At 38.2% G+C, this 13,139-nt stretch overlaps 1 protein-coding gene across 1 annotated transcript in view; it reads right to left on the bottom strand.

Moving 5' to 3' along the window:
* The window catches only part of chinmo (Chronologically inappropriate morphogenesis), a 76,624-nt gene that overhangs the window by 29,747 nt on the left and 33,738 nt on the right, over nt 1–13,139 (bottom strand). Inside the window, exons 3-6 of the mRNA XM_033345315.2 lie at nt 8,902–9,122; nt 7,745–8,124; nt 6,737–6,984; nt 6,160–6,441 (exon numbers count right to left, since the gene is read on the bottom strand). Of these exons, the coding sequence (XP_033201206.1) occupies nt 6,160–6,441; nt 6,737–6,984; nt 7,745–8,124; nt 8,902–9,122 (1,131 nt within the window). The remainder of the gene's footprint in view (nt 1–6,159; nt 6,442–6,736; nt 6,985–7,744; nt 8,125–8,901; nt 9,123–13,139) is intronic.

Raw genomic sequence — 13,139 nt, 5'->3', positions numbered from 1 at the left:
TTTGTTTTATGCATTCAACGAGTAAATGAATTGAAATGCAAATGATTGATACTTCGTACGTTCTCGCAACAAAAATGTAATTCAATGGATGAATCCTCCATTGAATAATAATGATACAACGCGTCTGCTAACTATCATGCGTGAATGTTCGTGTAATAATCGCGTTTTTATCATTTTCGATCGTTTCTAGAAAAATAGATAGCGATTTTGTGCAACTACGAGCCAATTCAATTATTTCGAGCTAAGGATACACTCTAATTCGAGTTACTACGATTCTCCTCCACGTTCTGCCGATCAATACAAGTTCTGGGAATATCTGTCATGTCGAATTTCAGTCGTACTTCTGACAAAATCAACGTTCACATTTTAATTCAATTAGACAGGCGATACATTCAAAAATAGACAAAGATTAGAAGAAAGAAAGAGAGAAGAAAAGCATAAATATAGAATGATATAAATACAAATACAGAATAGATCGTAAATATCAATTAATTCCTGAATTAATTTTTCAATTTTAAATGTCTATTACAGTTGAACAAATGTAATCAAAGAGCGAATTTCTTTGTGATATTAAGGGCACAGCAAAATCGAATTACAGCGGAAAGTTTCACAAATCTGCAAAAGATTCAACAGTTTCAGGAAGTTATGAAACGTGGGTCAAACAAATCTTCTCTCGTCTAACGATAATTTGCAGCACGGGAACCGAGAGTCAACCAAACTTTTCTAACAGTTTCTAAAACACACCAGGGCCGCTTTGGCCATGACACACATAGGAACCAGCCTTTCGCATCCTCTCTTAAAAAAACATCCAACGGTCTATACCCATAATTCATTCAAAGCCTCTTACGTTCTATCTTCTACGCATTTTTCCCTCGTATCTTTGCAAAAAATACAGGATTACTTCATGGAGATACGATTATCAAATGTGTTTTAATTTTGCTACTTCTGATTCGTGACATTCAGTTTGAAACAATCACGTGATCTACGCGAAAATAAGTTGGCAATTCCATTTTACTCTTCGTTGAACAAGTAGGCTAGAAACTTCGCTCAACGGCTTGATGTTGTGTAATTATATAGTTCGTAGTTGCATTAGAAGCTACTTTCGTAACCTAAATAGTTTCGATTTTACGTTATGAATGATAATGATAATAAGTTTTATACTATTGCGATAAACAGATTTCTGATAAATTCAGAACAGATTCGGATAAATAACTATATATATATTCGAAATAATTCTCTAATTACTCCCTCATCGTGTCTTTAAAATACTGAGAAAAATTTGCCGAATTAAACCGAGAAAACGTCCTATGCTTATACTACACTTTGATATGATAACATTTTGTTATGCTTCAAAGAGACGAAAGAAATTCAGAAATTATAAACAATACAAATCCAAACTAATCTGAAGAAAGTAATATATAAGTAGTATTTTATAGAGCACTTAATTTACACCAATACGAAATTAAAGATATTCTTCATAGATAAAGTTATTGAAATAACCAGTGCTTAACTAATTCAATATAATGCGATATACTATGAACTAGTCTTCGCTATTTCTCGATTACCAATCGTGAATAATAATATATGATATGAATATAAAATCACAGAGGGTTGCATAAAATTTCATCTAACAATAGAATATCGTTAGCTCAACCAATCCTTAAGATACCATGGGTCAAGGAATGATTTCGCGGTGTTGCTGCATTGTGCAATGATTCTCAGCGGTTGGAGGTTAAACCCGGATTCGAGGCTCGCGCATTGCGAGAACCGAGAAGGACTAATCGTTTCTAAGAACCCGTGGCCTAAATCGGCTGACGATAGGTATTCTTAAACCCGATTCGAGCATGTTTACGCGTGATACATCAAACACCGACGAAATCCCCGTGAACTTAAAGAAACAACAAGCCCAAATAAACGCTAACGACTCGTAAAATATGATTTAGAAACTCACATTTTCTTTAACCTCTTTACCTCTAGTCACACTTATGGTACCTAATAATGACTTGGATATGAGAAACACGAGTTAGACTTGTGGTACAGTTATATTTTCATTTTGAATTCTAGAAAGTGTGTATAATGAGCAACGTAATATGATGAACTTTGATATTTTTTTCATGACATAATACACATAATTTGAACATATTCAAATTGAGAATATGATTTTTTATCGAATTTCAAGATTTTGTAACCTACCGAAAAAGTATACTTTACCACAATCTGAATATTAGAATTTTGGAGTAAAATCCACATTAGAGATTTGATTTCATGAATCTTTATATGAAATAAACTCACTGTCAACGTTATACATTCAATTATTATATTTTACAATATCGTCATAGATATCTGACAGAGGAGAATGTGAAATTTCAATGAATAGGTAAATGTTTAACCACATAACATCAATTTTCCTCATTTATAAAATCACCAAAAACAAATTATCTATAATACTTCGACTCCTTTTCTTTGCCACGTCTGAATCAATAAACAATAATCGTTAAACTTCTTTCATCAACAGAAAATGAAAATAAAAATTCTAAAAGGGCAATATTAGTAAATGTAAATATTCAAATAGTACCAGGTGCAGACAGATTGTGTTCCCTAAATTCTTCCTTCTGGAAATCCCCTTTAAAGCAGAATATTTAATTTCGTTGAACCACCTCTGCACGATAATTGCGAAAATTATTTAAATTATTAAACGGGAACCGTACACAAAACTAGATACACCGACAAAGGACAGTTTCGCGAAGTGATTCCCATGATTGGACGAGCACGAAAGCGTCGTGCAGACGTCGCGGCGCTTCCGCATACGGAATTAATAGTCGGAAACGACGAATTAATGTTTCAAAAAGGCGCATGGTACTCGTGTACTGGGAAATTTCTGGCGTGGTTGAGCGCGTGCACATCTAGATGAAAGTTTTACGAGGCACGTGCACGAAATTGCAGTCAACTGGAGGTAGAATAAGTAGAATGGAACAGCGCGAAGAAGACAGACGAAGTAGATGCGGTCGCGGTGCATCGATTCGAACAGACGTGGCAACGGTTTCTGTCCTGTTCATCTATAATTCAGCGTCGCGACGCGCACTGTCCTTTTGAACACGGAACTTTCGTGTTGTAACGAAAGAAATATGATGATAATTCGAATGACGAAAGAGGTCTCGGCGCGAAGAGACATCTTTTCATATTTGCTCCTGGGTAAAGTTTGCGATTATGTCAAGGTACGAGTAGAAAGATTATTTTCAGATGTGCAGATTGTGCAATAATTTAAAGAGTAATACTATTTCGTAAGAAATCATTTTTTTACTTCTTGCCTTTATAATAGTTTCCCGAAATGTTAACGCTTTTAATTTCAAAATACGTAAAGAATATTTAAGGAAGAAAAGATACATTTGGGAAATATGTGACAAAACTGAGGACATTGTAAGCGAATTAACTGTTCAACATTTTACCGATATTCGATTGGTGGATAAATAAATGTGGCTGACACCCAAACTTACTAATGGTTCTAATGGCTCTTTCAATTCTCGGTAAGAGATCGAAATGACATCGAAATTAGATGGTCCATGGCCTGGAAAGAAGGACGCGCGAAGGAAGGACGACGAGAGTATAATAGAATGGCCGAGAACGACGAGAGAAAGTCAACACGTTCTTAGAAGAAAGAACCAAGCAATGACGTAATTACAGTCACGCATGTTTTAGAAACCCCTGAAATTATCGATCAAGCATCGAATCTTACCACAAAAAAAAAAAAAGAAAGAAAGAAAGAAAGAAAAGGCTACATAAATTCATAAGAAAACACCGTATTCAAAGCGTATTTTACGCTCCATCGTAGAAATCTTGTGCAATCTTGAAACGCAACGAATCGTACGTATGAAAGATAAGGATAAAGAAAGAGAGAAAGTACCAAGAACCTCTAACAAAAAGCTAACATCTAACGACGAAGTTAAAGCTAGCATAACTGTACATTTAATAGAATGTCTCAACAATCCCATAACCGTTTCGTTTCCTCACGGTTCCGCTCATTCCGCTGGTTGGTGCCGCGACAATTCCACCGAGCGTCTAATCGACGCTCTAACGTCTATTCGCGTTACGAAACGGCCAGAAAGCGGACGAAAAAGGCCTTTCTCTTTTCGCTCCTCGGCTCCTTCCTTGCTCTTTTCCTCTTCCGTAGACACAGCTGAACGAGCTCGATCCCTTTCTCCTCGTCTTCTTTTCTCGTGAGAGGAAAGCGCGGCTTGCTCGAGCACGGTTAATGTCAATAACCGTTGCATTAGTTGACGGTTCGCTTCTTTCTTTACCGTCGCGGCCTGTCCGCTCATCTAACAGCGATTAAAAATGGTTAAAGCGTGATCCGCGAAATCGAACGATCCTGGACCTCCAGCGTCGATCATAGTGATCGTACGTACGTGTAGGGTTGCGAGCCACCCTACACGATCTACTAAACGACTCTACCCGTTTTACGTTGGCCGTGTCGTGTCGTGGCGTCATACGCCTGGTGATTTGCTCGCCGGAGCAAAAGATGTTCCCAGTGGCTGCACCGTCGCCTGCATCCTCTTTGTACACTTTGTTCACACCGTGAAGGCGAGGCAACCGGTCTCGTTCTAAGGTAGAATATGTTCCGTCAGTCGGGTGGGCGTCCATCGGCATACGTAAATCCTGCCTAACGACGGTTCTCGTCGTCGCCGATGTTGTCGTTGCTCTCTTTTTGCGCGTTAGACCCCACCGTCCAGCGGAGGATCATCTCCGAGGTAAAAAATACCACTGGCCAAGCGAGAAAGAGAGTGGAAGGGAGCGAGGGAGCGAAATTTTCGAGGACGATGATGTGGTATCGCTGTTGCGCCGAGGGCCGACGTCGATACGACATCGCGACAGCACCACGCTGACGTCGCGGTGACATTTAAGAGCGACTCGACTGTCGAGTTTCTGAAAATAATTTTTTAGCCTTCCAGCCAGCGACCGGGGGTTCACGCGAGAAGGTTCGATCGAACAGAGCCTTCGCAACTGTAAAGGCTCTTTCGTTCTTTTCGAGGCATTCGGGATGTTATTAAGGAGTCGGCTTTCGTTATGAATTTCTGGCAGATTTTGGTCAGTGAGTGTAAAGAATGAAGTGCGATTATTCGAGATGTTGATGAGAATGATACTTCCTTCGGTTTACTTTACATTCGTTTCAGGTATCGTTTGAAGAATCTTTTATTTATTTTTGCAATACTTAAGAACAGGTATTTCATGTACGAAGAAGCTCTTTAGTACAATCTAATAAATTCATAAATCTGAGAATTTCGATTTCAAGGATGCCCCGAGATAGTAACTTTGTTCGTCTTATTACTCAAACCATCGTCCAAATCGCCTCGTGACAGACGAAGTATGGTATTGGAAGGGGGCGACGAGAGGCACGAGTTGCAACATCAAGAAAGCTCCACGTGCAACCGATGATGCAACGATTAACCGTGCATTTTGTAACATTAGATTTGAAAGGCCTTGCCTTCTGGCAACGCATTGGCCCAGATAGAAGGTTTCGCCTTCGTTAACCCTTAGCACACCCAACGTGAAGTTAGAAATTCTAATACGATACAGACGCATACTACGACACATGATATAAAACTTATAATATTCGAGCTGAAAATATTTAAAGTAAAATTTGGATCTTATTTATTCTCTTTTTTTAATTATGTACATTTAATTACGTGTATCATCGATTGGCTCGGGATATCTTACATCTCTGTACATTCCTGTTTAGCTGAATGAGATCTTTGCTTTTGGAAGAAATATTCTTATACGAAACGGGTTCGCGTAATCGTTTACACAAGAGTGTTATTCGCGCTGGTTGTGAATCGAAAGCCACGTGGTACGTTTACGTAAAGTTTGGTAAACTTCTGTAGTCGACGATGCTCGAAACAATAACTCAAACTGTTACACACGATCCGCTGTTCAGAGTCTACACTGGCATATTCTTTCCGCGAAAATCTTTAATTTCAAGCATCGGATTATTAACTAATAATCGGCAGTTGTACTTTTCTCTAGTTAATTATTATGACCATTTCTATTTTTATCTGTTTAAAATATCTATTCGTCGATGTTCTCCTGTATTTCATTTTCTGCTTGAGTTTTGCACAAAATGTTCTGATTATATCAAGACTAAGGAATGAATAAACTCAGACTTACCATCCGGAGTGGAAACAGTGCCAGCCTTGCTAATTTTCGTATTCCACATAGCAGGAGTGGTGGGTGCAGGACTGAGATCAGGAGTCGGCGGATGAGCGGGCGGCAGGGGAACTATGGCGTGGCCAACTTGTCCCCCGTGTTGAATGTGGTCCGAATTTGAACCGTAATGACCACCATCGAACCCCCTTCCACCGGAATAAACCTCACCTGACAATCTCTCTGCCAATTTTTCTGCCCTTTCCCGATCGGTCATCGCCACTGGTTCTTGCTTTATTCGAAGATCTACGCACACAAGACCAAACAATTTGTTAAAGTTTTATGAACACACAAATTATACAATAAAATAACGAATATGATCGATTATGACAAAATAATCTTTGAATTCTCAATACCTAAAAACTGTTCTCAATCTAATTTATATTACGTTATAATATCGTTATATTGTTTATTATATTATTATAATATCGTAATATTATATTTGTGAAACGAAACGGAATATAGACAAAAATTGAAATAAAAATTTTGTAAACGCATGGAAATACGCATAGATAGATGAATTATTTAAAAAATGGCCAACCTTCGGCTACGCTTTCTTTGAGATCGCAATTGCTACGTTCCTCGGACCTCGCTCGTTCCAATTCTTGTTCCAATTCTGTCGGTGTGTGAGGTGCGGTGTGGGGATGTGCGGGCGTTTCTGAAGGGTAGATGAACGGCTGGTAGAAGTGGTTCTCCAGGAGAAGCGGATGTGGCGCTGATGCGGGCCGGAAGGCAGTGCCATCGCGCAACACGCTCGCCCTTCCCAAGGTATCGACGTCGCTGGGCGATCTAAAAATATCCCCAAAAAACGTTCGATATCGTGTGAAAGTATGCTTAACAATTTCACAAAGTTTAGGCAATCTATAGCGACGAATTATATCAGACTTTGATCCCTCGATAATCATTTTCCATATCTTACAAACTTTAAAGAAGGATTTATCCAACTGGAAAAACAACCAAACTTCATTTTTAGAAGAATATAATTTTCCTTTCGCTATCTAATATTTTAACTGGATCATTCCTTGATTATAAGCTTCTATAATTATGAGATTGACAATCAATTTCAGTTTACCTAATTCCAGTTCTTACGCATGATATGTGATATAGTTTATCGTTGACACAGAAATGAAAAGATACGTAGAAAATGAGAATATGGGAGCTTTCATAACCAAAACAAGATTAACGATTCCAGTTATGAGTTAATTTAATTAACGATACCATATTAGTAGTAGCTCAACGAAATCTAACAAAATGGTCACTTTGGAAAAAGCTACATCGAAACATCCTAAACCACACTGCGTGTTACCTAACACCTAATCCAACAATTCTTTCCTAATGTAAGTACATCCATACATTCTTCGATATAATGGCTGTCTATTACATTTCATCAAAGAGTAAGCCGTACGGCACAACGATTAATCGCAGATACAACGGAATGCGAGGCATGATTCTCGATATCTTAGTCGTTAGACGTGGTAGGAAGGTCATGGCAATTCTGTTTGAAAATTTCATGCGTGCGAGTCCTTCGCGGTGCGGTAAAAGGGCTTACCTCATCAGCCTTTTCGGCGGACTTTCGTAATAGTGAGAGGTAGTGGAATAGAGGCTGGGCACGGTGTAAGCAGGAGCGGGCGAAGGTACCGGTGTGGGGGTCCTCTTCATGGTGTTTCTCACCATGGTTGCCTCACCCGCTTCGCTCATATCGCTCACTTCGCCAACTCCTCCACCGACGCCGCTGGCACCACCAGCTGCGTTACCATTTCCACTGACGCTTCCGCTCACGTTCCCGCTTCCGTTGTCTCCGCTACCGCTGCTACCACCGCCATTGCTACCACCTCCGCCATCCCCGGCGTCCGTCGATGAGCTATTGTTCTCCGCAGCGTGCCTCTGCGCTACTGCCAATTTCTCGTGCTCGATAGACAGACCCTTTACCTGTAATTTCAACAAGATTGACGATTTAACGATTTTACGGTTGACAGATGCGATAAAGCAAGGTTGTAAAATCAGTTAGAGATTAGAATTTACGATCTCCGACGAAAGCGTTAAGCAAGGTCGGCAATTGATCTAGCCACAGGTAAAATCGTACATGTGTTCTACATAGACGTGGCCATTTATCCCAGTTTTCTGAACTCAATTTTTGTCATTGTTAACAGCTCAATTATAAGGTATAAACTAGAAGTTTGCAGAATATAAATTAGAAACGAGGTATAATCGTCCTTCTTTGTAAAGAGACCGTTTTCTTTTATGCGCTACAAAAAATCTAGATAGCCTATCAATCGCTTTGAAGTTTTCAACGAGCAATAATTAAACTACAGTAGAATATCATGATCGAAGTAGAAGATAAAATTGTAGGATAATTCTACCAACTTGCAAATCTTTCGGTAAGAAAATCTTAACGTGTCAAAATAATAGAAACGGAAAACAGTTGTACATATTATTATAGAACAAAGATATTTTTACAAGAAATATCTCGAACGATGCTATAATCGACGATAATATATTGATATCACAATCTACTAAATTGCTCCAACGAAAATCGACATAGTCTAGCTTCGTGTTCTCGCTTCGAAAACAGGAACTCTTGGCCATTAATCGCGGCCAAAAATAAAAAGACGGTCCCCGAAAGTATGCAAGGTGCGCGTTCGCGCTTCAAACACATGACTGCTATTTAGGGCAGTTATTTCAAAAGAGATGAAATAAGTCGCATACTTGAAGGCATTCGGCTGCTTTGAGGAAAGAGCTGAGGGATTCCTGGGACACGTGGACCTCTCCACGGTACATGAATTCGAGAAGGGACGCCATATTGTGGGCACTCGTCCCGTCGAGAATAACGATCAGTCCCGCGGGAGAAGGAGGCATTCCTTCGAAGAGCTCTTGAAAGTGTTTGCTGCATGCTGCGAGGATTAACCTGTGTGCCTTGAACGTTACTCCTGAAACACACGCAACAATACAGATTCGTTAGACAACTTTCTTCATAATATTATACTCGAGATACGTGGCGTGCTTCGGAAATTCGTTTAAGCTACCTACTTCGAAGTCTAACGTTCCTCCCTTTTGGAAAGTTCGTTCGTTTCAATAGCAATGTGATGATAATGACTGTCTTGCATAAAAGTGTTTAATCTGAACTTTTTTACATAAAGAATTAGATTAGGAAAAAACTGTACAGTATAACAAATGAAATATATTTTGTATCGGGCGACTTTTCATGCTATCGTTACACGAGATCAGAAGATTATTCGTAATCTTGAAATTTTTAGATTTATTGAAATTTAAGATTCATTTATATTAGAAACTATATAGTAACGACATAGTAAACCAAAATGATAGAACTCTACAGGCAGTTTCAGATAATTCTCCATTAATAAACCCTAAACATTCATAGCATGCCTTCGTAAATTTCCAATTTATACCGCACCAATTGTTTAAACGCACTATACAATTTCTAAATTTCGATAATTTAAACCACATGACCGTTGTATCTGGTAAGATAATACCGCGTGAGCGACAAAAGACGATCGCTTTGCATAGGACTGAATTACGCGTGTTTTTCAAGAACTATTCGATTTTCGTTAGCCGTGTGTTTCTATTCTGTACTATTCTTTTCTTTCTTTTTCTCACGGTTTTCATAGCACAGCCGCAGGACCGCGGGAATTTTGGCGTGCAAAGGATGTGATGACTGTCAAACCCTTTTTTTCCTCTCGCTCTGTATTTCCCTTCGCGAGCGAGCATAAAGGAACCGAGGAGGCAGCGCCAGCTTGACGCCGATGCCCTTTCTTGCAGCCCGTTGGTTATGTAGGTCATCCTTGGACACGATCTTCCGTAATTTACAATTCACGTGCGCAAGTGTAACGTGCGCGTAATACGATATCGGTGCGCGTTCAACGAATATGGCGCCGCATAGGTTGTAACGACAAATCCGTGAGGTACATATATTTTCATCCTCCAGATTGTCGTTAGTTTAGGTCAGATAGGGTACGGTCTATCTTGAATTCAGAGAAGGAAAGGGGAACGAAATTGAGAATTTTTTTGGTACATAAATGTTTCGTGATGTTATGCGATGCGTTATCGCTTTTCAACCATCCGCGTTGTAAGTTTCAATGAATTCACTTTTTACGCCGGAAGGTTGGTTAAGTTGATCGAGATGATATTAAAACTAATTGAGACGTAAGGAAACGAATTTTTTGGACGATTTAGAGAATAATTCAAATTTTTGGGGCTAAAAACAATACCTGTTGGGTATAGAAATATCGATACGAAATTTGTTTATTTCAGAAAATGGTATAGCGGTTATATGAAATTTACAGAGTCTAGCGAAACTCGGTAAAATTCTGAAATCTTATTGTTGAAAACTAGTTGAACATTCTACTAATATGAAACGTTCAAGATATTCCTTACTCGTCGTCAATGCTATACATATGTATCTATATGCTTTTGTTTTAATCACAATTTTTATGCAACAGAAGTACGAATGAAATTATGTACAGCGTAATGAAGAGACAATCAACAATGTTCGATTAGCCTTGTACAAACTTGTTTCCGTCTGTGATATAAGCACCTGATGAACTCCTCGAAAACCTTGTGGAAGGATGGTTATACAGGAACCGAGGAAGATGAGAGGAGACGCAATAACACGATATCCTAGGAATAAGGAAATCAAGAAGGAAAAAAAGACGCAAGAACGGCCGACCAGGTGGCCGAAACCACCTGCCTTTCGGAATGGTTCACCTAACTAAAGCGTATCAAGTTCTTTGAGACTCCTTGACATTCGAAGATTGGTTGAAAAAAAGAACAAATTCCGAACCCCTTCGAGAGCTGCTTCTTATACTCCACGTGTATGCAAATGACACCGAAATTCCATTATTATTTAACTAGCTCCTATTTTTTTATGAGTCTGTAACCATCGATAGAAACTAAAATCATAGGAATCGTCAAACTGAATATATGCTGTGATTTTGAAGTAGAGCGATACTGAAAAATTTGCCATATTTGGTGTGTTCTGGATCATCCCACAACCTGAACGTTATAAACATTCAATTAGGTTGACAATAATAATAATTATAATCTACAAGTTCAAGCATATTCAATTAAGTGTTCAAATTTAAGTTTTATTACATTTTCGCGTATTTTGCAATAAAAATATATCGCATATTTTGTAAGAAATAAGTTTGATAAGAAATTGCAATAAAAATATTAGGAAATCTTGGAATAATAGATCGACAAATATTACGATCCTTTAGCATAAAGAAAGAAACAGAACGAATGAAAGGAATCTCTTGATAAAATTCATCAGCTTCGATATCAAAATATACTTTCATTTTCACTGTGAACGATAAAAATGATAAACATTTTTCTTCAACGAACAATATCATAGTGATTTTGATCAAAAGGTACCATTAAATAATGTTAAATACGATTGCAGATGGTGGAATAATCGGCTGTGTTGTATCAAGTATAGAAACGCAAAGATTACAATATTTGCAACCTGCCAAATATAGCAAGCTGTGTATCGTTACAGGTATCCGAGCCAAATATATATCCTAGATGTGTGGTGTGCAGGGGCCAACGACCGAGTCGCGTGTGCGTGTGTGGGCGTTTTGCGTAGCGTGTTCGTAGCTTATGCCAGCGGCTCGTAACCAGGACCCGGAAACATGTGCCTGGCATTCCCGCATCCTTTGTGTGGATCGACGCAGCGAAAATAAGACGCGGATGTGTTTCAGCTTGGAATCTTTCAGACACTCCTACGATCTACGAACGGCGCAATAATACGATAATACTCTTTTTGCGTATGATATCTTCTTTCTCGAGATATAGTGGTGCATTTTAAAGAGTTACAATTCTTTTGTTCTCTATCTTATGTCTCTATCTTACGTACTTTCTACGTATATTGCGTATTTACAATTTTTGTTTAACTTTATCGCGATCGCGGTCTTTCTTTTCTCGTTTAGCAGATTTTTAATTTTGGAAAGTTCGATCTTGCATCAAAAGAATAGTTTCTGTGAGAGAAGAAAGGAACGAAAATACGATCATGTCGAAGAAACAGGACTTCAATCGTGATGTTTCTCAACAGATTTGAAAGGATTGTGCAAGAAAATTAAACGCTATACTGAAATTAATATTGTATCAATGGTTACTATTTGTACTACATAAAGATTTTTGTCAGAAAGATAACTCGTATTTTAGTTAAATTAAAAGTAAATAGCATATTGAAAGAATTGTTTGCGCTTTTACTTTCTTTTAGACCTATCTTGCTTCAGTAATATACATAAGAATATTCTCGTTCATCTAGCTTTTGTAACTATCCTGGGTCACTGCTGACTCACACGCCATGGAATGAATAACTTTGGCGCTCAATAAAGTATACAATCTTTTTTAAAAATGTATTACTATTGGCGTATATGACTCAGATATTACTATAACAAACATTAAACACCGTGGTTCAGTAAAATTTAGGTCCAGGACGTTACTTGTCATCTATTTTTAAACATACTTATTATCTTATTTAGAAACGCCGATGCAACGTATACTTTTTGTCGAAATGCTATGTGAATGTTTATACACTAATGGAAAATTTAAATATTTAAAAATGTGAACGTAGAAAACATGTAAAAATGTATAAAGTATCTAGAATAAAATACTCTTTATAGTAGTTAGAGAACGAGACATGTAAAAAAATACACGTGTAATCAAGTACGCATCTTAACAGTAAGTCTATGATTGTATGTCGATCTCAGTCGTTGAACGAGTAAATTTCTAAACCGAATGATACGCGAGAATTGTTTATATGCCGTTATTTTACCGCTATCGGTACACCATTATCGTTCGAAATTTGCTGCAAAATTTTTAATCTCGAAAATAGCGCACCCAAATTATGCGATAGCAATGTTAGATACCTTGCAACACGTGGATAAACCATTTCACTCGAGATTTCCGTCTCTCGAGCTTTTTAA

This window comes from Bombus vancouverensis, chromosome 2 (assembly GCF_051014615.1).
Source record: "Bombus vancouverensis nearcticus chromosome 2, iyBomVanc1_principal, whole genome shotgun sequence".
NCBI lineage: Eukaryota > Metazoa > Arthropoda > Insecta > Hymenoptera > Apidae > Bombus > Bombus vancouverensis.
The sequence above is the reverse complement of the archived record's forward strand: the minus strand, read 5'-3'. Positions and strand labels throughout refer to the sequence as shown.